The sequence below is a fragment of the Vanacampus margaritifer genome, chromosome 14, assembly GCF_051991255.1.
Source record: "Vanacampus margaritifer isolate UIUO_Vmar chromosome 14, RoL_Vmar_1.0, whole genome shotgun sequence".
Classification (NCBI taxonomy): Eukaryota; Metazoa; Chordata; class Actinopteri; order Syngnathiformes; family Syngnathidae; genus Vanacampus; species Vanacampus margaritifer.
Window position 1 is genome coordinate 15,317,255 of NC_135445.1, and position 25,617 is coordinate 15,342,871.

Here is a 25,617-nt window from a genome sequence, read left to right on the forward strand (position 1 = left end):
ATTTCTCAATATCCTTTCAAAAAGAAGCACTAATGGGGCAATCAAAAAATAAACGTGTTACACTTTTCGGTGTCCTACAGCTTTACAAAAAGAACACCTGTCATCGATGTCTCCAAAATTTGCCACGCCGATTATTATTTTTTCACACAGGCCTAGTGTTTGTGTGTGCGACGTGCGTATGTGGTGTGGAACGTGTCAAACCGGTCGCGTGGGTTAGTGAGGGCCGGGCAGGTAAGGTTGCGTGGGGGAGGAGGAAGGGCGGGGTGCAGTTGCGCGTCTGAACAAGCAGGAAGAAGAAGGAAACATGGTGCGGTGACACAGCGGCCGGACACCCGAAGAGACCACGATTCTTCCATTCTTTACTTCTTTTTTTTTTTAACCACTCACCAGCAAAGAACACGTTGTAAGTACAGTTTAATATAATCTTAAACATTTGTACCTGGTCAGTTTCAGTTTGGTGTTGAAGAGTTGGTTCAAACACTTGGAAGGGAGTGTCAGTGCCTCACCTGGACGACTGCTCTTGTTCCATTCACATTTTTGTCGTTTGCCAAAAGCATAGTATTCTTTTTATATTTTTTTATTTGTACTGTTGTTATTATTATCATATTTTAAGTATGTTCACTGTATCTGAAATACAGTACATTTTAGCCCTAATATAAGTGTATATGCGTGTGGTTGTAACTGAGCCAAAATCAAACAAAAAGGTAAAAACCCATTATCACATTTCAAGCCACAAATGTACTTCCCAGCACGGATCCAAACTTAGCCAAATGCTAATATTTGATATGCCAAATTAAAGATTCCAATGCACAATTTTGGAATTAAACTATGTGTTAATTATTGTTGTAGTGTGCAGTGGTGGATCATACAAGATGGTTTCTGATGAGTTTGGTTACTATTTAGGCTATATATATAGTCTCACTATGATGTTGTAAAAGTAACACACCACTACAGAACGGCAACTTCAATAATAAAAAAAAAAACATTGATCAAAGAAACACAGCACTATTATCTGAAAAGGCAGAATTTTACTTCTATTGAATTTACCCTTTTTTTGCCATATATAGCGACCCCAAGGCTAAATCAATGTCACTTTAAAAGTAGTATTTTGACCATCGTAGTACATATATAGTCAGGCATTTGACATCTGAGAATAATCCTCAAATCCTTATCATCCAAATAGTGGTTTGGTTTCTAAGTAAACTTGAATTGAGATCAATGATGAGTTTCCACTTCAAGCAGATTTAAATTTCTCAAATAGGGTCTGAGGTCCTTTCTTCACTATCCAACTACAACGTACAATATATGAACAAAGTGTTCATATAGTGATCAACTATGAGGACTAAACTCCAAGTTCCCCGTGACTTCTGATTCATTATCGTACTAAAACATGCTGGCAATGCCAGTGACATCACAAATGTTCTTTGGATGACTCGACAAAAGTTCTCCAACATCTTTGTGTTGGTTAAAAAAAAAAATCATAATTGTTTTTCTGCAGTCTTTGTTAATCACAACAAGACAGTGTAATCAGCAATAAAAATCTCTTAAAACAGCACAGTACACACCAAACATAGTTTTAGAGTACATGTTTTGATAGCTGTAATCTTCCCTTGTTGAACCACTTTAATGCTGAAAGATCCAGGAAAGTGTTGTACCTTAACACAGTGCGGCCTGGGTCGTGCAACCTGCCCGACTGTTTACCATAAACAAGCAATGAGCAAAAGTTTTGATTCGGGAAATATTGTCTGTGACTTTGCGGAAAGAGCTGACACTGATGGCAGGTACAAGATCATTTCATTTATGAAAAAAAAAGAGTATATGGCAAACGGTGAAGAAATGATTGAATAATTAAGATAAATTATGATTAATTTGTGTTTTTTTTAAAAACGGTTTCACAATTTGTCATCAATATTTTGTATTATTAGTTTCAAATTAAATTCAATTTAATTGAATGATAATGTATCCAATATATATTCCAAAGTGACTCATCTACCTAATCACCTATGCTGATGGAGTCAAGCTAAATTAATAATCAACATTTTACAATTTAACTTCCACTCAAAAATTGGAAATATACCAGTTAATCATTTGTCATTTACATTGAATAAGTTGTTGTTGCAGTTTGCAGTTTGTCTTGAAGTAATTAAGGCAATGTGGATTTCACAATGAGGCTGCAATGTCATCTAAACTCAAGTTTACAATTATTTTCTGTCATCTAAAATCAACATCAACAAGGAATCGATGATTGATTGTTAATCAATGTCTATTTCTCATCAGTAATCAGCATTGCTGTTGTTGTTGATGTTCAGACTAAATCCAGTATTTTTCCACTTGTCCATTTTGAACTCTAATGCTAATACAGTTACAATGCACTGTCTGTAACTGACAATTTGACTACATGATTGATGAGGTTTGTGGCTAGAAATAGACTTTTCCTCACTGATATGAATATGCATAGTATTTTAGTGGCGCCATGCACAGGAGATTAGCCAGCATGAGGTCTCTATGGACTTGCATTCAGTGGATTTCATTAGTTTGATTCCTGCTGTGAAAACTGCTGGAGAATCTCAATTGTGATAGCGTTCATTTGATGCTATTGCTGAATTGACTGTAATAGTCACCTGACTTAAAGATGCCACAATTTTTTTTATACAGAAGTCAAATTGGAAATAACACATTGAACACGGCTTGGTTTGTACAGTGAAAGCTTCCATCATAAACGGGTGAGTGAGGGGTGGTGGGGGAGGGCTTCTGACTTTCATTCTTCATTCGCTAAAATAAGGTGACTAATTTGGTCATTTTTACAGGTTGTTGCTTTTGTTTTTGTTTTTTTATTTTGGTCTGAACTCCTTTATCCAGTTTTCACTTTTATAGATAAAAGATAAAAAGTTAAGTTACTCTTTAAAGGGGATGTCAACACCCCCAAAAAACAAAATTATTTACAATATGTTCTATGCAGCCCCACTAGTCTGAATACAGTATTGTGGTTAATATTGTGTTAGTGGAATATGAGTTAGGCAGCAAAATCCAGCAGTTTTGATCAATATCAGAAGCCGACCATTTTGCCACTTACAACCAATCACTTCTCAGCTTCAGAAAACAGGTGAGCCGTGATTGGTCGTTGTCTGAGCCCTGAGTAACTGTGATGTCATCTTCTGTTGACATCAAGTGGCAAAATGGCGGCCCCCTGAGATGGATAAAAACGGCTGGATTTTGCTTCATAACTCATATTCTACAAATGTAACAATCAGAATGTCATGTTTAGACTAGTGAGGTTATATATAACCTATATATCAAGAAACAGGACATACTGGAGAGACTTTGTCTCTCGGCTGGTCTGGGAACGCTTTGGAATCATGTCGCAGGAGCTGGTTGAAGTGGCTGGGGACAGGGAAGTCTGGGCTTCCCTCCTAAAGCTGCTGCCCCCGCGACCCGACCCCAGATAAGCGCTAGTAAATGGATAGATGGATGCATTAAGAAATGTACTTCCCCTTTAAAATACGGAAAGAAAGGAGATTCTAAATATTAAAATGCCGTCCACCTTTTCTGTTTGAACTTTTCATTCATTGACAATTGTTGACTTTGTCACCTAGCACTTGTTCTTCCATCTAAATACTGTGGCTTAAGTTGTAGACATGCCTGTGAATACACAAGACAGACGGTTTGAAAGAGAAGTGAGGGTGGCCATCTACATCACATAAATAGGGTAGAAGGCTTTATGTCACCATCGATCTTCCATACAGTTAAATGCTGTCCTTTATTTCTTTCAAATTGTTTGAAGAACCTGGACTGTATCAAATAATAAACAAACACAGCCACTTTTCACCATCCACGATTATTCTTAAAATTGAATGGAATATTAATGAGGATGCTTCTACCCAAACAACTGTCATTGGCTGACAAATATGTGACACACATTTTCTCATCATCATCTGTCAATCAGTCAATGGCTTGTTCACATACAAAGGCAAATAAAGACATTTAGTTTATAGTTTGTAACTCTCATATCAACAGTTCAACCTTGTTCGAAGTCTACGATAGATTGTGTGCCAGTCACTGCCATAGAATTGCTCTCCATCCACCGAGGAAAATATCAACACATAATAAAAAACAAGGTTATCAGTTCACTTGGTCACTCTTGTAGAACCGCTTTGAAATATTGGAAAATTATTTCAGTGTGAACTTGAAGAGATTTAAACACTATATCACTGGAGAATAGTTATACACTCTAGCTGTAGGGACAATCATGGTTTAAGTCCATGGTTGTAGACCTTTTTTCAGTGATGTGCCCCATGTGAAATATTTTTTCAGCCAAGTAACCCCTAACCAGCGCGAAGCATTTCTAATTGAAGAACAAACAAACGAGTGCTGTGCCATCATTGTCTGATTTATTAAACTTTGGAACTGGTATTTATGTGGTCTCTTGAACTATTTAGAAGAAAACAAAAGAGATAACTAACTAACTAACTAACTAACTAATTACATCAATAAAATAATAACAAAAATAATAAGTACATAATAAATACATAATAAATAAATGCATAATTAATTAATAAATAATATATAAACAAATAATACATAAATAAATACAGAATAAATACTTTTATTATAAAGATTTGTGCACATACAGATTATTATAAATATAAGTATTATCTTTTGGGATCATAGTAAAGCTCTGTTCTAAAAAAGGAATAATTTACCAAATTTTAAATAAAGTTTTCAAGTGATTGACAGGTTATTCTAGGTGGCATAATGACAAGTTGGGTCAAACCATTCTGGTATAGGGGAGATGCTGTGTTTTTAGGAAACTGAAATTGAACAGCCTACTGAATATAAAATTAATTTTATGAACTTATATATATATTTTTTAGAAATATTTACATTTAAGTTTGAGTAATGACAATTAATAACCGGTGCAGTTACACTTGCTAACTAATTAGCAATATAGATTCACTTTCACTCATGACAAGTGGTAATTGCAGAACGGGTGATTTGGTGCTTGTGCTGAATTGTCTTTTTGTTTCCGAGTTATTTATTACAACACTTGCAAAAGAACGTCAGTTGCTTCAGAGATGGTCTGTGTTGCCCGCATGGATACATTAGTGTCAGTTATCACAGGACAGAGGCCTCAGGCAGCCACAGATGCATGACCCTTCATTGTGGAAATCATTGATTATTATTGTGTGCTGTTCTATGATTTGATCGGTACTGATTACTGAATCATTGATAGAATGTAATTGGGATCAGATGTAAAGGCAGTTGATGTATATATCAGGCTGCACGTTTGTATAGTATTGTATCAAAATTGTGTCCCATACAGTGAATGCCAGCTGGCAAGCGATCCCTTCTGCTTTTATTTACTGACTGAGTGGCATCTTTTTTTGTGTCAATCCTTGTGTGGCGTTCCCTTTATTTGCTCTTCACTTTACCTGTCTGAACGAGAGCTGAGCCACCCCCCCCCCCCACTCTCAGGTTTCACTGTCGTCACTACGGTATGCTCTCCTCTGTCCCACTCTGCAGAGCATATACCCCGCCCTCCCTCATTGTTGCCATAGTTACCTCAGCCACCAAACCTGTTTTCTGAGTCGGATGATGGCACTGATGAAATTGTTTTGTTTTATAAATGTTCCTTAAAATTATTTTTTTTCGGGGATTCGATGGGTCTTAATCAATGCAACTAAACTTGTTTATTCAGAATAATTGAAAAATCACTTTAAATCCTGCCCTAAACAACATCAACATGTTCCTTCACATTTTGTAACTGTACAGCTGCAAGGTATTTTTTGCATTCTCGCACCAGGAAGGGCATAATAATAGTCTGATCATGCAGTTCATCAATTGTGTGAATTAACTGTACCGTCACATCCAAGTTGTTTTAGACTCTAGATAAAAAAAACAAGCTATGTATCATTAATGCCACTCTGTTATAGTTTCTCTTTTTTTTATCATTACATTCAATGAATAGTCAGTGTTGATGTATGGAGCTGCAAGGCATGACAGTTTTATTTCTATTGCACATTTCATACACAAGGCAACTCAATGTGCTTTACAAAAGCAATGGCACAACACCAACAAACAACAGCTAACGCCAATCAGAAGCAAAGCAAAGAAAACAAAACTTACGAATATTACTAAAAAGAAGATACATTGACAACATTAAATCATATTAACAGAAGACTTTAAAAACATTTAAGAGTAGCTTTCTAAAATAATCAAAAGGAGAAAAGATTTTTAACTGTTTAGAAGAACCTAATCTAAAAGATATAGGAAAAACATGGACACTTTTTTTTAAACCTGGATTTAAAAGCATTTACACTCGGCTGACTTCACCTCTGTTAGCACTTTAGCTCCATTTGTGTGCAGCATAACAGTTAAATTCAGCTTCACCATATTTACTTTGAACTCTGGGCTCCATTAATTGACCAAAGTCTGCTGATCTCAGAGTCGTGCTGGGTTTATTTCTTGAATGTATTCAGGACCCAAATCATTCAGTGATTTATTGACCAATAGCAGAATTTTGAAATCTATTCTACAGCTGACTGGGAGCCAGTGTAAAGCCTTTAGGTCTGGAGTGATTTGTTCTGATCTATTAGTTTTGGTCAGAAGCCAAGCTGCAACGTTCTGAATGAACTGTCAGATGCTCTTTTTAGAGAGTCCAGTCAGAAGACCGTTATAATAATTGAATCTACTGGAGATAAAAGCAAGAATAAACTTCTTTTGGTCAGCTTGGAGCATGATTGCTGAAAGTCAGGTCTGAGTCTATGAGCACCCCAAGAATTTGGACTTGGTCTTTGATTTCTAAAGACAGTGATGTTAGGTATTTTCTCAGAGCAATCCTCTTTTCTTTATTGCCAAAAACAGTGACCTTCATTTTGTTTTGGTTTAGCGAAAGGAAATTTTAGTTCATCAAATTGTTCTAGGCAGTGACACAGTAACTTTGATTGAGCTGCTGTCATTGAGAAACATTGATACATACAGCTGTGTCATTTGTATAACCATGATAGCCAACATTGACATTCTGAAGCATTTGACCCAAAGGTAACATATACAGACTGACCAAAAGGGGTCAAAGGACTGACCCTAGAGGGACCCCACGTCCCGGCCATTCGGTCAGATTAACAATTTCCAATGTTCACAAAGCTACTCCGTCCTGATTTTAGGACTCTTCCATTTAACCCCACCCAAGTTTCCAGCCTGTTCGACAGTATGATGATCAAATGCTGCACTGAGGTGATGAGGTCGGAAACCTGACTGGAATTTATAAAAATATCTGAGTTCAAGAATGTGCCAAGTTGATTAAAAAACACTTTTTTGACTATCTTGATTGAGAAGGAAAAGTTTGAGAAGGGTTTATAATTTGCTAACAAGGAGACATCCAGCATTCTCTTTTTTAAAATGGCCTTGATGGCGGCTACTTTTTAAGTGATGACATAATTCTAGAAAAGTATATAAGGTTATTTAGTCCACTTGAGTGGTATGTTGTTCAACTGGATGATGACAGGAGCTTGATTTAAAAATAACTTGTATTTTTAAACAACATCTCAGTTACCATACTGAATACAACAAAGCATACAGGTATTTTGCCCTGAAAAGAAAATAGGCTACCCTCTTTCCGAGTTCCGTAGTCCAATTATGACACTCGTGTCATTTGCAGTTTGTTATGTTGTTGAGCAGGGCTTATCACTAACATTCTGTCTAGTCTGCGGCAACATAGCGTAAACCAATAGGCAGCAACAGCTATGATCTACTGCAGACATGGGCAAACCCCGGCCCGCAGGCCAAATACAGCCCATTATGCTTTTCAATCCGGCCCGCCGAACTTAGCCAATGAGGCTAGAAAAAAATTCAAAATCATTAATTAAATGAATTTAATTTTGTCCCTGCAATGCCCGCGTTTCACCAATAGGTGGCGCCAGCCGCGGCGCCAGGATTTTTATTGTGGGTGGGCCTGAGGAAAAATGGGTGGGCCAGAGAAAATATGCAAAAAAAAAAAATTCCCTTCACGTCCCTAATAGTGCTTTGCCGCGGGTACCAAGGACAGCGATTAAGTTGCCGCTCTTAACACACACATATTATGGCGTTATTTCGCTTCTTTAATTACGAGGGCGCAGAAAATAAAATCACTGGCGCGGTCTCACGTAAAGTGAAGGACTGCTGTGAGTGACGGGTGCAGCTGGAGAACGCACTCTCCAGCTGCAGCAGTACGAGCAGTGGATGACTGGTGTTGGGATCCACTTCCCTCAGACTCCTGTGCAGATTATGTTTTACACCAGAGTCACTGCTGTGTAACTTCTACACACCCGGAAAATATGATCACTGGGTCAGGGTCTCACTGATAAGCTCGTTTACGCACAGAAAGGGGACAGAAAGATACGCAGGGCACATTCATAACAACGTTTGCAATTTATTCAAATAAACGGGAGAATAATACAATATAATAATAATAATAATAATACATTTCATTTAAAAACAGCAACTTTCAGAACACCCAAGGTCACTTTACAAAGCATAAAAACACAGCAAAAGTTGAGCTAAAACAATAAAAATGAAGCTATTGGAAAAGCTGTTTTAAATAAGTGGATTTTGCACATTTGAAAAACGCAGTCCTTAGTGCACGCTATAAGTAAATCAGGTTGTACATTTATCTGTGTGTGTTTACTGTGCTATGAGGTCCAAATGCTCCTGGTACGGCCCATCTGTCAAAATTTCAAACCCATTGTGGCCCGCAAGTCAAAAAGTTTGCTCACCCCTGATCTACTGTGTGCTTGTAAGCTTTTCTTTTGTAACAAACATGTTTTTATCTTGCTAATGCAATAGCACATCCTGTTTTCTATCCTAACCTATTTGTTGATGGGACAACAGAGTGTTAATCTGTTAGAATTTTGCGCTTTTACTTGCTGTTGAGCACATCGGCATTAAGAATTCTAAAAACTGAATCGTTTCTTCCTTCTCAGAGATATCTGCGGTGTCAAAATGAGTACGCGCCATGTGGGCACCCAAGGATCTGTGGGGCCCAATGATGAAGTCATGCCATACAGTGATGATGAGACAGACGATGAGCTGGATGTGAGCTCAGAAGAGGAAGAAGAGCCGACGCCAGGAGCCCCGCAGCCCCCCGCGGAAGTTAGACCCAGTGGTAAGGCACTACAAAGATGATTGTCTATCCTTCCTTCCTTCCCTCTGGCTCCTTCCTAACTGAAATGTTCTCTTCTCTTCAGAAATTGGCTGGAAGGTTAAAGCCAATGACCGAGGTTACCACCACCTGCCAGAATTTGACAAAAAAGTATTCCTGTGCATTAAAAAGAGCAAATACTCTGTAAGTGCAAAAAACAATTACTCTTACATGGCCAATACACTAGGAAACAAATAATTGGGTGCATTATTTGTCTAACCATGAGGACATGGTAATTCATTTACGGTACTCAATCATGTAAGCCTTTTACTGTAACCAGGTTGTACAAATGTTTGTCGTCATTGTTGAATCATTTGGAATATTTCCTCTTCCTGGCTTGGTACTCATCACCATTTGTCATTGTTACAGGGGAATGCCATCAAGACGTACAAATACAACGTTTTCACATTCCTTCCCCTCAACTTGTATGAGCAGTTTAAGAGAGTCGCCAACATCTACTTCTTGGCTCTGCTCATCCTACAGGTACATATCACAAGCAGTAACAGAATTACTACGTTATGAAAATAAAACAATTGAATGTGAGAAGTTGTTTTATAATAATAATTATTATTAATCATATTATTAATAATCATATTATTAATAATAATTATTATTATTATCATCATCATTATTATTATTACTAATTATTTTAGTGTTAGGGTTTATCTTCCTCATGTCCATTTTGAGTACAGCAATTTCTGGACTATGTATAAGCCGCTACTTTTTTCACTTGCATTCGTCCCTGCGGCTAATACAAAGGTGTGGCTTATCTATCAGATCACAAGGGGGTGCACTATAAAGGAAGCGCAAGAGCGTCAGGCAGAGCAAAACAAACCAAGTGAGCCCAAATACAGTAAGAAAGACAGAACGAGAGTGAGACAATTTGCGCCCTTATTATGGAAAATAAAGTAGCGGGAACCCGGTGCGGCAATAATAAAACACCTGCAGCTTACAGTCGGGTGCGGCTTATGTGTGTAACAAACAAGAGTATTCCCCAAATTTAGCTAATGTGGCTTATAGTCAGGTGCGCCTTGTAGTCCAGAAATTACTGTATATAGGTGCTGGTCAAAAAATTTGAATATTGAGGAAAAGCCCATTTATTTCAATAATTTGTTTAAAAAAGTGAAACTTGCATGTTACATTAGTTCCCCACAAACAAAGTGAAATATTTCAAGCTTTTATTTGTTTCAATTTCGATGATTATGGCAAAAATACCACAAACATTAAAAAATTCACTATTTCACAAAATTTAGCGGAAAGGGATGCCGTCAAGCTGAAGAAGGAGTCCTATCGGGCCTTTTTGGCCTGTGGGACTCCGGAGGCTGCTGACGGGTACCGGCTGGCCAAGCGGAATGCGGCTTTGGCGGTCGCTGAGGCAAAAACTCGGGCATGGGAGGAGTTCGGTGAGGCCATGGAAAACGACTTCCGGACGGCTTCGAGGAAATTCTGGTCCACCATCCGGCGTCTCAGGAGAGGAAAGCAGTGCACCGTTAACACTGTGTATAGTGGAGACGGAGTGCTGTTGACCTCGACTCGGGACGTCGTGAACCGGTGGGGAGAGTACTTCGAAGACCTCCTCAATTCCACCAACACGCCTTCCTTTGAGGAAGCAGGGTCTGGGGACTCTGAAGTGGGCTCCCCTATCTCTGGGGTCGAAGTCGCGAGGTGGTTGGAAAGCTTCTCGGTGGCAGGGCCTCGGGGGTGGATGAGATCCGCCCGGAGTTCCTGAAGGCTCTGGATGTTGTGGGGCTGTCGTGGTTGACACGTCTCTGCAGCATCGCGTGGACATCGGGGACGGTGCCTCTGGATTGGCAGACCGGGGTGGTGGTTCCCCTTGTTAAGAAGGGGGACCGGAGGGTGTGTTCCAACTTTAGAGGGATCACACTCCTCAGCCTCCCAGGTAAGGTCTATTCAGGGGTGCTGGAGAGGAGGGTCCGTCGGGAGGTGGTCCGGTTTGGTGGCCTCAGCATTGCATCTCTGCTTTTTGCAGATGATGTGGTGCTGTTGGCTTCTTCAAGCCGTGACCTCCAGCTCTCACTGGAGCGGTTCGCAGCCGAGTGTGAAGCGGTTGGGATGAGGATCAGCACCTCCAAATCCGAGACCATGGTCCTCAGTCGGAAAAGGGTGGAGTGCCCTCTCCGGGTCGGGCAGGAGGTCCTGCCCCAAGTGGAGGAGTTCAAGTATCTTAGGGTCTTGTTCACGAGTTAGGGTAGGTTAGAGCGGGAGATCGACAGGCGGATCGGTGCAGCGTCTGCAGTGATGCGGACGCTGTATCGGTCCGTTGTGGTGAAGAAGGAGCTGAGCCGAAAGGCAAAGCTCTCGATTTACCGGTCGATCTACGTTCCTACCCTCACCTATGGTCACGAGCTGTGGGTCGTGACCGAAAGAACAAGATCCCGGATACAAGCGGCCGAAATGAGTTTCCTCCGCAGGGTAGCCGGGCTCTCCCTTAGAGATAGGGTGAGAAGCTCGGTCATCCGAGAGGGACTCAGCGTCGAGTCGCTGCTCCTCCACGTTGAGAGGAACCAGTTGAGGTGGCTCGGGCATCTGGTTCGGATGCCTCCTGGACGCCTCCCTGGGGAGGTGTTCCGGGCATGTCCTACCGGCAGGAGGCCCCGGGGACGACCCAGGACACGCTGGAGAGACTATGTCTCTCGGCTGTCCTGAGAACGCCTTGGGGTCCCGTCGGATGAGCTGGCTGAAGTGGCTGGGGAGAGGGAAGTCTGGGCTTCCCTGCTAAAGCTGCTGCCCCCGCGACCCGACCCCGGATAAGCGGAAGAAGACGGACGGACTATTTCACAAAATTTGAATATTTCATGTGAATACAAATGGACAGAAATGTTGGTAGTCAAGTCATATGCACTCAGTACTTTTTTGGGCCACCTTTTACATTCATGACACCATCAAGCATGGAGGCAATCAACCTTTGGCACAGTTCAGGTGTTATTGTTTCCCAAGATGCTTTGATATCAGCCTCCAGATCGTCTGCGGTTCAGGGTTTCTGTTCCCTCGTCTTCCTCTTAACAATACAACATCAGTTTTCAATAGGGTTCAAGTCAGGCAAGTTTGCTGGCCAATCAAACACTGTTGTTCCAGTAGTTTTGACTTTGTGAGCAGGTGCCAAATACAGCTGGAAAATATAATCATTGTCTGTAAAAATCTCACAGGCAGCGGGAAACATGCATGAAGTGCTCTAAAATTTCCTGGTAGACAGCTGTATTGACTGTGGACTTCATTAAAGGCAATAACCCTTTTAAAACCCGAATATTGGTAATATTTGTTTTTTTTTATTGAAAGTACAAAGTAAAAAGCGGAAATCACGTTGTCCGTGCATCCCACTTTTGATCGGGTTTTCCAATTGAGCGCAACGACCACGTGAGTAAGCGTGTAAAAAACTGGGTTATTCCGGATGTTTCAGATATCAAATTTTTACCTTAACCCAAATATTGATGGCATGTAAACACTCCAGCAAATGACATGGCTTCCCAAACTATTACTGACTTTAAGCAACTTGACTTTTGTGCTTCTCCAGTCTCTGAGAGATCTTGATTTCCAAATGAAATGCTAAATTGTCTTTCCTGTGAAAAGAGGACCTGGGACCACCCAGCCTCAGTCCACTCCTCATGGAGCTTGCCAAGATTTCGGAATCACCGTTAGTTGACATCCTCTCCATCCTTGTCACTTGAGCATCTTTTCCAACGACGTCTTCCCCTTCCTCTTGACACTCACTGTTCATGTTCATTTTGACTTGATGCAGCGCTCTGTGAGCATCCAGCTTTTTTTTGCAATTTCTTTTTGAGACCTTTTCTCCTTATGAAGTGCGTCAATGATGGTTTTTAAGTAGCTGACATGATTGGTACACAGGGAGCCTACAATGTTGAACTTTGTCACAATCTTCTAATTTTGCAAATATTTATTTTTGTGTCTTTCTGCCATAATCATCAAAATTGAAACAAATAAAGGCTATTTCACTTGGTGCGTGCGTGGGAAAGTAATGTAACATGGAAGTTTAACTTTTTTTTTTTAAACAAATTGTTGAAATAAATTGACTTTCCCTTGATATTGTAATTATCTGAGCAACACCTGGATATAAATTTCTGACCACAACTGCAAACTATCCATTGCTACAATGCATGCATTCCATGTGTGAAATACGTACAGTCCAAAGGACCAATACATGTTGTGTCTTCTTAGAGTATTCCAGCTGTTACGACTCTGCCTTGGTACACCACTCTGATTCCTCTGGTTGTGGTTCTGGGAGTAACTGCCATCAAAGACCTGGTGGACGATCTTGTAAGAAAAACAACTGTCTGAGAGCATCCTATTCCTACTAAAATAATATAAAATGTAACATTTACGTAACAGTAAATTATAGCAATAAATACTTCCATTGCTATTTGGTATTCACTATTCTCAGATGATGTATGATAACAGCCTAGGAACACCTTTAAAAATGTTCTATTGAGGGAATAAATTGTTTTTGTTTTTGAGATGTATATTTTCTAAAGCTCAGAAAATTTGGTCATTCCCTTTTCTTCTTCGAGTTATTTTCCCTCTTTCTTGCTTTTACCTTTCAGGCTCGACACAGGATGGACAAGGAGGTTAATAATAGGAAATGTGAGGTCCTGCTTGATGGCAGGTCAGAACTTGTTCATGTTAACTTGTCATTAACTTTTGGATTTTTTGGTAAATATTTAATTGAAATGTACCACAAAAAGCATGCCTATATCTGTTCAGATCTGTTCACTTATAAAGAATACCAATTTTATATCATTACATTCAGTTTTATCCATTTGAGATCAAAATAATCTACTAACAAACTGCAACAACATTTTGCTTTTGCATTCATTGCTCAGATTTCAAGAGGCAAAGTGGAGACACATGGAGGTCGGAGATGTAGTTCGACTGAAGAAAAATGATTTTATTCCGGTATGTGTAAATTGCCCATAGGCATGAAAGTGTGTGGATGTTTGATTGTTTAATCTTTGGCCTGCAATTGATTGGCAACTGGTCCAGGGTGTACCCAAAGTCGGCTGGGATAGAAAACAAGGACAAGCGCTATAGAAAATGGATGTGGATGGATGGATATCATTAATTTATTCATACTGTAATCATCAGTTTTTTACAGTTTCAAATTGATTGTTGATAGTGTTTCTGTTATCTGATTGAATTTAATTGGGCTAGGAAGATTTAGCTAGTTTGTAATATATATGTATTGAAAGATTGGTTAAGCATTTTTTTAAAGTTAGATGCAGTACAATGTAAATATGAACACTAGTGTAGAATGGTGTATTCTATTTAACCCACCATTTTATCCCTTCTTTTAAATGTAATAATTTGAATTGGCTCTGTTTGCAAACTGACATTTTTTTACCTTTCCAGTGTGTCTGATTGTGTTTTTTTGTTCTTGTTTGTTTTTGTTTTCTAGGCGGACATGTTACTGTTGTCTAGCTCAAACCCAAATAGCCTGTGCTATGTGGAAACAGCAGAGCTTGATGGGTGAGGCCCCTCTTTTAAAAACTTATTTGATCTTTTATTAAAAATAAAAAGACAGAAACAACAAAAACTCTTGGAAAATGTTTATGCTAAAATACTAGCCTACTCTAGTGAATAAGGCACTTGGTGAATTTAAAAACGTCCACACAGCCATTGAACTACATTTGATTTGTGAAGCAAAGGTTTTTTCCTTTTTTTCCAAGCGCTCTGTCAACACGTTACTCTATGTCAACTAAGACAACTGGAAACAGCTTTCCGTTTGACTTTGACCAATGTGACTCATTTTGATAAAGAAGGGAAGACCTTTTATTCAAACATTTGTAGTCAAACTACAAATGGTCAGATACTGTATCAGATCATCATCACCGAGTTATGGTTTACAATAGTGGTAATAAATTATTGTTGTTGGTTTTTCCTTTTCAGAGAAACCAACCTAAAATTTAAAATGGGACTTCGAGTAACTGATGAAAGACTGCAGGAGGAACGTCAAATGTCTCAGTTTGATGGTAACGCTTACACATTTTTGCAATTAGGGACTACATGGTTTACTTCAAGTTCATGAACTTATATTTAATGTAAAGCATTTGAATGAATAACTACTTTGTATTTAAGTGTGCATTTCATTATTGTTTATAAGCTGTACAATAATTGGTTTGTAGGAATTTTATTTTTATTTTATTTTTATTTTTTTTAAGTAGTTGTTTTCTAAACACAGTAGAAATACACTACTGTTTATTTTCTTATTATTATTATATATTATCTCTTTTATAGCACTGATTGAGTGCGAGGAGCCCAACAACCGTCTGGATAGGTTCATAGGAGTGATGCATTGGAAGCAAGAACGCTATCCGGTGGACCTGGACAACATGCTTCTCCGAGGGTGCAAGATCAGAAATACTGAAGCATGTCACGGACTTGTCATCTTCGCAGGTTGGAATGTCTCTCCAGTCTCCATGAGAAAAATCTTCAATTTGACAAAAACATTTGTGTAGCTGTATAGTATACATACAACATCAGAATTGCATTCACTATTTTCTTTTTCTTTCTTTTCTTCTTCTTTGTTTTTTGCTCTGTAGGTGCTGATACAAAAATAATGAGAAATGGTGGAAAGACAAGGTTCAAGAGGACCAAAATTGATGAGTTGATGAACTATATGGTCTACACTGTGAGTTCAATTTGAATACAATCATTACTGGTTTTATGATTTGATACACTAACACACTATGCTGTAAATAGAAGGGCATCTTGATTAAATGATGAAATGAGCATGTGGTATTTATTATTGATTAATAGACTTAAAGACATACTAACTAGGTTGTCTTACTTTGGACATGCAGTTTATAAAAATGTGTTTTTGTCTGACAACTCGATAGATATTTGTCCTCCTGATCCTGGTGGCAGCAGGACTCGCCATTGGTCACAGCTTTTGGTATGAGGAAGTCGGGACCAACGCCTGGTATCTTTATGATGGTAGAGATGATAGTACTTCCTACAGAGGATTCCTTAGCTTCTGGGGCTACCTCATCGTTCTGAACACCATGGTGCCTATTTCACTCTATGTCAGGTTAGTAAAATAATTTATGCCCCCAATACCTTATCTGACCCTGTCTAATAATGATGATGATGATAATAACGATGATAATGCTAAAAATAAAAATAATAAAATAAATAAAAATAATCAAAAATCAAAGTAATCGCAATTATAAAAATAATAATAATTAAAACAATCATAATACTAAAAATAATTTAAAATAATAATAAAAAATACTTAAGAGGCATATTTTATTTTTCTTCTTTTACATGGTGTCTCTGTAATATAGCTTTCTGCCCTCTGCGGGTGGGTTTGGAACTCTCATAGGGTTCACTATTTCAGAGTGACAAGCTCTGCAGTAACTCATTGTTGATCTAAATGTTAAACATACCAACACATAAAACGGCTCTTTTGTTGCTCTGTGTTCAGTGTGGAGGTAATCCGTCTTGGCCAGAGTAAGTTCATCAACTGGGACCTGCAGATGTACTTTGCAGAGAAAGACACACCAGCAAAGGTACACTGCATTATAAACCAACAAATGAAACTTATTGGAACGTTGTTTTCGTGTCGTACTATAGCATGAAAGTTTGCATAATGACTGAAATTATGCACATTAATCAAAGGTTTGGAATAACTCTTTGTTCTTAGGATTAGTTTCCCTCTCCTGAACTTCAGTATTGACAATCCCTTCTGATCCAATTCTTGACAGGCTCGAACCACCACCCTGAATGAGCAGCTTGGACAGATTGAATACATCTTCTCAGACAAGACAGGGACGCTGACACAAAACGTCATGCAGTTCAAAAAGTGCACCATCGCTGGACGCGGCTATGGTAACTGGTTTAAATAAACATGTCATGCACTTTTGTCATAAAATGTTACATTAAAATTTTGCATTATCCGCAACAGGTGAGCCAACTACTGCTGAGGGAGTGCCTCTGGACCGCGGAAAGGTAACATAATACTGAAAACTTATGTTCATAATATTTGTTAGTTTTATTCATTAGATGCCAGTGTTTAAATTAGAAATAAATCAAACTAAAGTTGTCACCTGTGCTCTCCTAAAAGCCTGTGGACTGGAGCTGGAATCGGCATGCTGACAAAAAGTTCCAATTCATGGACAATTCCCTCGTTGCCTGTTTGCGATCCAAGAAGGATAAAGAGGCGATGGACTTCTTCAGACTCCTCTCCCTTTGTCACACTGTCATGGTGGACAACAAGGATGGTAATTTAGATTTTTTTAATGATGACTCATAATTATTTACAGCATAATTAAGTATAATTATCAAGCAAGTATTCTATATCAAATTATGAACATTCTGATTTTGTTTTTCATTTTTAGGCGAATTGGTGTACCAAGCGGCGTCTCCAGATGAAGGCGCACTAGTAACGGCAGCTCGGAACTTTGGCTTTGTCTTTCTTTCCCGAACTCAGGACACAATCACCATCACAGAGATGGAACAGGAGAAAACCTACGAGATGTTGGCTCTGCTCGACTTCAACTCTGACCGCAAACGCATGTCCATCATCTGTATGAGTGCTCACGCAAACAAATCTTTTTGATCACTAGCCGTACAAAGCAGAGCAAGTTGAATCGGATTAAATGAATCTCTTGCCCTTACAGTGAAGTTTCCAGATGGTCGTATTCGTCTCTACTGCAAAGGAGCTGACACAGTCATCTACGAGCGACTTTCACCCAATTCCAAACACAAGGAGTCTACTCAAACTGCTCTAGATGTGAGCTAATTTAGCTTAACTCTGATTTCAAAGAGTAAAATGTATTTTATGTCCAATATTGAGTCTATGAAATATAGAGAACTGTTTTTTAGTGCTGCTCTTTCCCCTACAGAAATTTGCCAACGAGACCTTGCGAACGCTGTGCTTGTGCTACAAAGACATCAGCAGTAGCGAGTATGAAGCCTGGTCCAGGAAACACCATGATGCTCAGGTGACCATGGTCAACAGAGAGGCTGCCCTCGATCAAGTGTACGAGATGATTGAGAAAAACCTCATGGTGAGTGGGAAATGCTGAATCTTTTTTTTTTTTGGAAAGTGAATCCATTGTCAAAGATGCATTTATTGTCACTTTATCAGTACTGCTGTATTTGAAAACGGATTGTATTCTCTTTGAGAAACTCCACTGAATTTCATTGCTGGTCGTTCCAATATTTTTTTTTCCATTTATCAAGAGAAAATATCCTTAATGAATCTCATTTATTTTTCTTGAAAAATACCAACTTGGTCAAACATATCAACTGTACTTTTCTGTTCAGTTGATTGGAGCAACAGCCATTGAAGACAAACTGCAAGAAGGAGTACCAGAAACCATTGCCAAACTGGCAAAGGCTAACATCAAGATTTGGGTTTTGACTGGAGATAAGAAAGGTACTTCGACACTCAAGAGACCCAAACCAGTAGCTTAAACCCCTTTCACACTGCATTTAGCAGGGTGCAGTGGGTCGTCATTAAACTCATTCATCAGCATGACGTCAAACAAGTGTCTCTAATTGGAGAGGAGTCATTTAGTATTATTTTGGCGGGCCTATTTTACAAGTAGCCTAACTTGAGTCCTCCACCTCCTTCTTAAAATGAGCAAATATAGGGCTTTCTTTTGCAACAATGAAAAATACATCCTGTACGTCATCTCTTCCAAATATGGGCACGCTGGCAACCGATCATTTGGTGTTGCTGCGTGACTCTTTCACACTGAGCGAGTGCAGTGTGAAAAGGGCTATAGAAGAGCAGCGCATTGGAATTATCATTATTTTTGAGTATTGAGCAAGTCCAAATGAGGAACACAAAATAGTTGACAAGTATGTTGACTACTGTATTGCATTGCCTGAAGTAATTAATAAATGAGCTAACATTATATGGCTAAAATCAATAAAAATGTGTTTGCGTCGCAATTCTCTGTAATCTTGATTTTATTTCCTCTTCCAGAAACTGCAGAGAACATTGGATTTTCATGCTCCCTTTTGACAGATGACATGCACCTTCACTATGGAGAGGATGTCAAGTGAGTTAATTTCACTGAAATCATTTCCATGCATTTCTCTACAAACACCATCAAATACAAGCAAAATGTGAAAAGTACAGTTACTTAATATTAACGTGTAAATACATGCTTCAGAAGGTGTCCTTGTTTTGTCATAATTGTTAGGCCATTGTCTCAGACTCATTGTTAATCTGTATTGATTTGTTTGCCACCAGTGAGAAGCTTAGCCTCCGTCAGGCTAAGAGGAGACACGAGCCTCCTACTGAAAGTCGAGGCAGAAAGAAACCTGCAGAGCCATTTTTCCCAGAGCCGGGCAAAAATGCACTCATTATCACCGGAGGATGGCTGGTAATTTGTTTTTGTTTTTTTTAAGATGTATTGTTTGTTTTTTCTTATTGTTGATTGTTTTATTGTCTGTTCTTTGTTCATTTATTGTTCCTGGCTGTGTTTTTTCCTCCACGGAGGTACTACTTTACAATAATGCATTGTTAAGTGTTTGTTAAGAGGCTAATGATGTACAAAAGATAACTTTTTTCTAAGTAAATCAAATTCATATATAATATTGAGTTTGAGTTGGTGCCTAAAAAAGTGATTTTGAAATAGAAAATCTCACAATAGCTTACCAACCAAACTACTAACAATTTTACCAATAAATTCTTATATTTCACATCATGTTTATTGTTATTTTCTCAGAATGAGATTCTTTATGAAAAGAAGAAGAAACGCCGCCGTTTGCGTCTTCGTCGTCTGGGAAAGCGACTGCCTCCCAGCAGTCCTCAGGATGGACAGCCAATGAACGAATGGGAGAAGGAGATGAGACAGGTTAAAACAAATAAAAATAACAGAATAGTAGGCACAATTGAGTTTCGATGGAATAGTTTGCACAAATCTATTTTTCTTCCCAGATTGACTTTGTGGACATGGCGTGTGAGTGTGAATCGGTGATCTGCTGTCGTGTCACACCGAAGCAGAAGGCTAATGTGGTCAGTTTGGTGAAGAAGTATAAGAAGGCGGTGACGTTGTCCATAGGAGATGGGGCCAATGATGTCAACATGATCAAGAGTATGTATGCAAACATCTACTACAGTTGACCCTCATTATTCCTAGGTGACAGGGACCGAGCCTGACTGTGAATAGCACATTTTTGTGAGTAATGGATGTTCCCCTAAAATTGATTTACAGTTATGTATTTTAGTAGTTCAACCCGTAAATATACTGCAAACAGTGCAGGAACAAGATTTTGGTTAACATGATTTTAAAAAAGCTGTTTTTTTAGTGTGGATTTAAAAGCAATTACACATGGGGCTGGCTTCACTTCTGTTGGCAGCTAATTCCATTTGCATGCAGCATAACCGCTAAATGCTGATTCACCATGTTTGCTTTGAACTCTGGGCTTCATTGATTATTGACCAGAGTCTGCAGACTTCAAAGCCCGAATGGGTTTGTGATAATTAACATTTCATTAATGTGTCCAGGACCCTAAACCATTCAGTGATAGGTTTGATACGATACGATAGGTTCCCCCAAATTTTGGCAAAAAGGTGAATTTGTGAGTTATGAACCATGAATTTGTGGGGATTTGCTGCTGTTAATTCAACACCTACTGAGGTCAATTTAACACCTCAAAAGTGTATATATTGGTCCACACTAAATAGTTAAAACAGCACTTATAAAAGTGTTCTTTTATTTTAACACTGGGATTGGATTAAAACAACTCTGATGGTAGTTGCAATTTAGTACTAGTTAGCACTGGTCAGTGTTGATATTACACTAGAGTGTGGCGATTACTCTTCGTCGTTTGTCGCTAGATGCGAAGGTGGAGATTAGTTACATCTCTGCAGAGTTGATCCTGAAAATGTTGCAAAATTACACTTCAGGGGTTAAAATCAACTCCCCAAAATTTTACAAAATTTTTTTTTTTGCTGTGTACATACACACATTTTAATGGCACACCTTCCCTTGCATCCTCACTCCATCTTTCCCCATTTCCTGTTCCTCCAGCCGCAGATATTGGTGTTGGCATCAGTGGCCAAGAGGGGATGCAGGCTGTGATGTCCAGTGACTTCGCTTTTGCTCAGTTCCGTTACTTGCAACGACTCCTGCTAGTGCACGGACGCTGGTCATACATTCGAATGTGCAAGTTCCTTCGGTTTTTCTTCTTCAAGAACTTTGCCTTCACGTTGGTCCATTTCTGGTACTCTTTCTTCAGCGGATACTCAGCACAGGTCAGCATCTTGTTTTCCTAAAGTTAACATTAAAGTAATGCGATTCCAGGCCCTGAATAATCTTTTATCGGTGTCTTTAGGTGGCCTATGAGGACTGGTTCATCACGCTCTACAATCTTTTTTACAGCAGCTTACCTGTTCTTCTAGTTGGACTCCTTGATCAGGTAAAAACAACAATGTCATAGTGATTGTAAAAATATATACAGTATACTAAAGTTCAGTTCAGAGCCAGGATGTACTGAGATCTGAAAGTTTAACTGTATAGTTGTACAACTCTGAAATGAAATGTTTACCCACTGAAGCCACCAAGCAGTACAATTTACAGTAGCGACAGTTTGGAACAATAAACCAATTTCCACTGTGGGGCGTGTCAGCTTTGTAAATACAGTGACATCAGCATGACTTTGTGTAACTTGACTGTATGTGTTCTTCCCACCCTTCCCATTCCTGTTGACGCACAAAAGAAAAGAACTTTCGTCAACAAATCATTAAACTGCATTATGTCTAACTTTTAGGTCAGAGGTTATCAGTTTAAATTTAAAGAGGTCCAGTATATATAGCTGATTTTCACAAAGAACTAGATGGACTATTATAATATAATTCTTAAAATATTATTTATGTATTTATCTATTATAAAAGTGTTGGGAACAATTCTGTGACTAAATATCAAAGTAACATAAATGCTGTGAGCATTTTAACCTGATAACATTCTTGATTATTTATATATGTATGAATAACAGATATAATACGTCAACCTCTTTGTTTCTTTGCTGTGCTGTTGTTTTAAAGTTTATTATCCGTTTGCTCTCAACTTACTTTTAGACCTTGTCTCTCTCCTTACCGCTTCCCTGACTCACCCACATTTACTGTACGTTTGGATCGCAACGATGGAAAACATTGCTCGAAATGTGCTCAGGTTAAAATAAGACAACAGTTAATGTGTGAAGTTGTTTCTAATATAGATAATGTCAAAATAGATCAGGGTCAGTATAGAGTAGCATCTGTGTGACTGAGGACCACATTTGACCTATTGAAGACCTCTGCTATTAGGTGTTTTACCACTGAGACATTGTTTTTGTATTCACAACTTTGGAAATGGAAATTCAGAAAAAATACTCCTAAAAATAATGCTTTGAAATTTAACTAATTCATCTTGCTAGGGTTAAAGTAGCGGCAAACAACTCTGTTTCCGCCACGAAAAGTGCATATGAAACATTCGAAACTCTTATACTGCAGCACCAAACAAATATGTCACAAAAGGCATTCACTGAAATAATAACCTCAATTAAATTTGCTCGCAACTTTTTCTTTGGGCCTGTTTAGTGAACACAGCTACTATTCTGATCTAGGAATGTCAACAGGTGGCTAATACACAGTTTAATTGTATCTTCTGCTATCTAGCAGTACCACATATAATTGTTCTGTCCGTCACTCTCTCTGGCATTGAGATGAACTTTTCTGCTCACCAGCCACGTTGGATAGTGGCTTCACACTTACTAAAGCCACTAAGCATTTTTATTAGCCACAATTTTATTTTTAGGTATAGATTCATCCATGTGGTTTTGTGTGGCTTAAAGAAAATCAACCTGCAGATCTTAAAATGACTCTTATGCATTTTCTGCAGGACGTTAACGACAGACTGAGCCTGAAATTTCCCAAGCTGTATCTGCCCGGTCAGCAGGGGGCGTTGTTCAACTACAAGAACTTCTTCATCAGCTTGTTCCATGGCATCTTCGTCTCCCTCATTATCTTCTTCATTCCTTACGGAGCATTTCTGCAAACCATGGGGCAAGATGGAGAAGGCGCCTCGAATTATCAGTCTTTCGCCGTTGTCACTGCCTCATCGCTCATTTTTACCGTCAATCTACAGGTTAGTCATTAACCTGTCTGTCAAGTTTGACTTTGACATTCATCATTTCCAAGTATTGAACATTTCATTATACATAAGCCTGATGGAATGACAATGACTCGGTGGCCTTGTGGTAGAGTGTCCGCCCTGAGACCGGCCGGGTCATACCAAAGACTATAAAAATGGCACCCATTTGCCTCCCTGCTTGACACTGAGCATTAAGGGTTGGAATTGGGGTGGTTAGATCACCAAATGATTCCCGAGCGCGGCTCCTGCTGCTGCTCACTGCTCTCCCAGGGGATGCGGAGAACGAATTTGGCCCCACTTAGTTGGGTGTGACAATCAGTGATACTTTAACTTTAATTTCAAGAACTGGATGCAAAGAGGTCTTCTGTTGCTAATGCAATAATGCTATTTGTGACAGAGAAAAATAACGTACATGTTACAGGTGAGTGTGCGTAACTGTAAAAATGTAAAACATTATCATTTTTGCTGCCTTTAGATCTCCCTGGATACCTCCTACTGGACCTTTGTCAACTGTTTTGCCGTTCTGGGAAGCATAGCCATCTACTTCGGCATTATGTTTGACTTGCACAGTGCTGGAATTCACGTCATCTTTCCCCGTCATTTTACCTTCACAGGTCAGTGGTTCATTTGGCAACATCCATGTCCATGTCGGTCCTCAGTTTTGTATACAAAATGTATTTGTATGCCACAATACATATGAGCTCAAATACAAAGGTACTCTAACCCTGTTGTCTTTTGTCACTAAGAATGTTACCGATATTTCATTTCTTATAGGGGCAGCATCAAACGCTTTCCGCCAGCCTTACTTGTGGTTAGTCATCATCCTCACAGTGGGCATCAGCCTGCTGCCTGTCATCTGCATCCAGTTCCTCCATAAATTCATCTTTCCTTCCATAGGAGACAAGGTAAGGTCAAACTTGCAGGCCCTTCCCAGTCTCAAGCCTCATATGTGAAAACCTGACTGATTGATTTGACCAATCAGTCACGTATGAGTTTGTAAATCTATTTTTTTCTGCCCTCAAGGTCCAGAGAAATAGAAAGAGGTACGAGTTAGAAATGCAACAGGGGGCGAAGAAAAGGGCACCAGGTTTCCAACGCGGTGCACGTTCCCGCCGCTCTGGCTACGCCTTCTCCCACTCTCGAGGCTACGCCGACCTCATCGCTTCTGGGCGGAGCATTCGGAGGCGCCCCACGCCGCGGGTTGGCCCCCTGCGGGGGGTTCCTGAAAGAGCTGAGAACATTTGATGGCTGGAAACCGGTGCAAACTGACTGCTGTGGTGTGTTTCCCATTTCTGGAATCACTATTCAATCCGCGCCAACACTTTTGAGGTGGTCAAGATTGGTAACTCAGCATCAAAATGACTTCAAAGTTGAGGGATATTTTTGAATTGAAGTGCTTTTGAAAGTAATAGAAGACCTGAGGCACTTGTTTGTCCTCTATGCACAGACTCTATTATGCAAAACCAAAGAGAAACAACTGCCATTTTGGGTCATGCGCTGACAGTGTGCCTCACAAAAATGTCATTTATTCAACTCAGGATTTTTTAAACAAAAAGCTTTATTTTTAAAAATTTGGTTGACCTCACCCAAGCCACTTTTCTCACTTGCCACCACCACTTCACTTTCCAACAGGTATGGCTCCTTATCCATCGAGCACTTAAAATTAGTATTTTCTTTTTTTAAATTCTCATTAAATATGATTAAATTGATTCATTTATTTTTGTCTGTTAAAATTCAGAAATTCAAAACAGACACTCCGTTTTTTTTTTTAAACACACTTTTAATATTGTATCATGAATAAAGGAGGGATGTTACGATGTCAGGGTATGCGAGATGGCCCTCTGTAAAGTGTGTTTATGTCATTTATTTTTGTGAAGTGAACACTGTTCTAGTGGCTGAGACGGCTCTCACAATCACTTTTTTGGGGTAAATTTGTTTCAATCAAAATCTTTAGTTTTTAGCATAATTTTCCTTAAAAGCTATTGTCCTTTTTTCCTGCCCATGATGTAAAGATTCTTGATTATCTTCCATCTCTTTTTTTTTCACTCAAGATTTTACAGCTTTGTTTGCATCTGTGTGCATGTACAGTAAATATACAAATGTTTGTTTACATTAAAATGTCATTTTGTTAGCCCTAAAATTTATTTATCTGCTACACACTTCCAAGCCAAAACTAAGACATTGTTGTTCTGTTACTGTATGCAGATGTGTTTTTATGATTAAATTAATAGAGGCAGTTGACCCAGACATGCGGTAGTTGGGATCAATTAATGATATTTTATCAGTGTTGTTAATAAAAACCAAGGGTATGTATCAATCTGA

General features: G+C 39.1%; 1 protein-coding gene across 1 annotated transcript; it reads left to right on the forward strand.

Annotated features, from left to right (window-relative positions):
- The first annotated feature begins 252 nt into the window (after positions 1-252).
- atp8b1 (ATPase phospholipid transporting 8B1) lies at positions 253-25,617 on the forward strand. Its single transcript, XM_077586370.1, has 30 exons — positions 253-403; positions 8,955-9,136; positions 9,219-9,316; positions 9,542-9,655; positions 13,367-13,465; positions 13,750-13,811; positions 14,029-14,101; positions 14,601-14,671; positions 15,092-15,174; positions 15,440-15,598; positions 15,745-15,833; positions 16,042-16,232; positions 16,629-16,713; positions 16,909-17,032; positions 17,109-17,152; positions 17,268-17,424; positions 17,542-17,730; positions 17,824-17,936; positions 18,049-18,213; positions 18,473-18,584; positions 19,140-19,215; positions 19,410-19,542; positions 19,888-20,016; positions 20,100-20,256; positions 21,196-21,419; positions 21,500-21,583; positions 23,044-23,289; positions 23,771-23,909; positions 24,070-24,200; positions 24,319-25,617. The coding sequence occupies exons 2-30, from the start codon at positions 8,974-8,976 to the stop codon at positions 24,538-24,540; spliced, it is 3,732 nt and encodes a 1,243-aa protein (XP_077442496.1). The 5' UTR covers positions 253-403; positions 8,955-8,973; the 3' UTR covers positions 24,541-25,617.

What these genes read in the sequence shown, in the direction of transcription:
- atp8b1 (XM_077586370.1), top strand. Translation starts at nt 8,974, where the DNA reads ATGAGTACGCGCCATGTGGGCACCCAAGGATCTGTGGGGCCCAATGAT. An exon ending in CACTATGGAGAGGATGTCAA is followed by an intron (nt 19,216 to 19,409) that starts GTGAGTTAATTT and finishes GTTTGCCACCAG; the next exon opens with TGAGAAGCTTAGCCTCCGTC. An exon ending in TAGTTGGACTCCTTGATCAG is followed by an intron (nt 21,584 to 23,043) that starts GTAAAAACAACA and finishes CATTTTCTGCAG; the next exon opens with GACGTTAACGACAGACTGAG.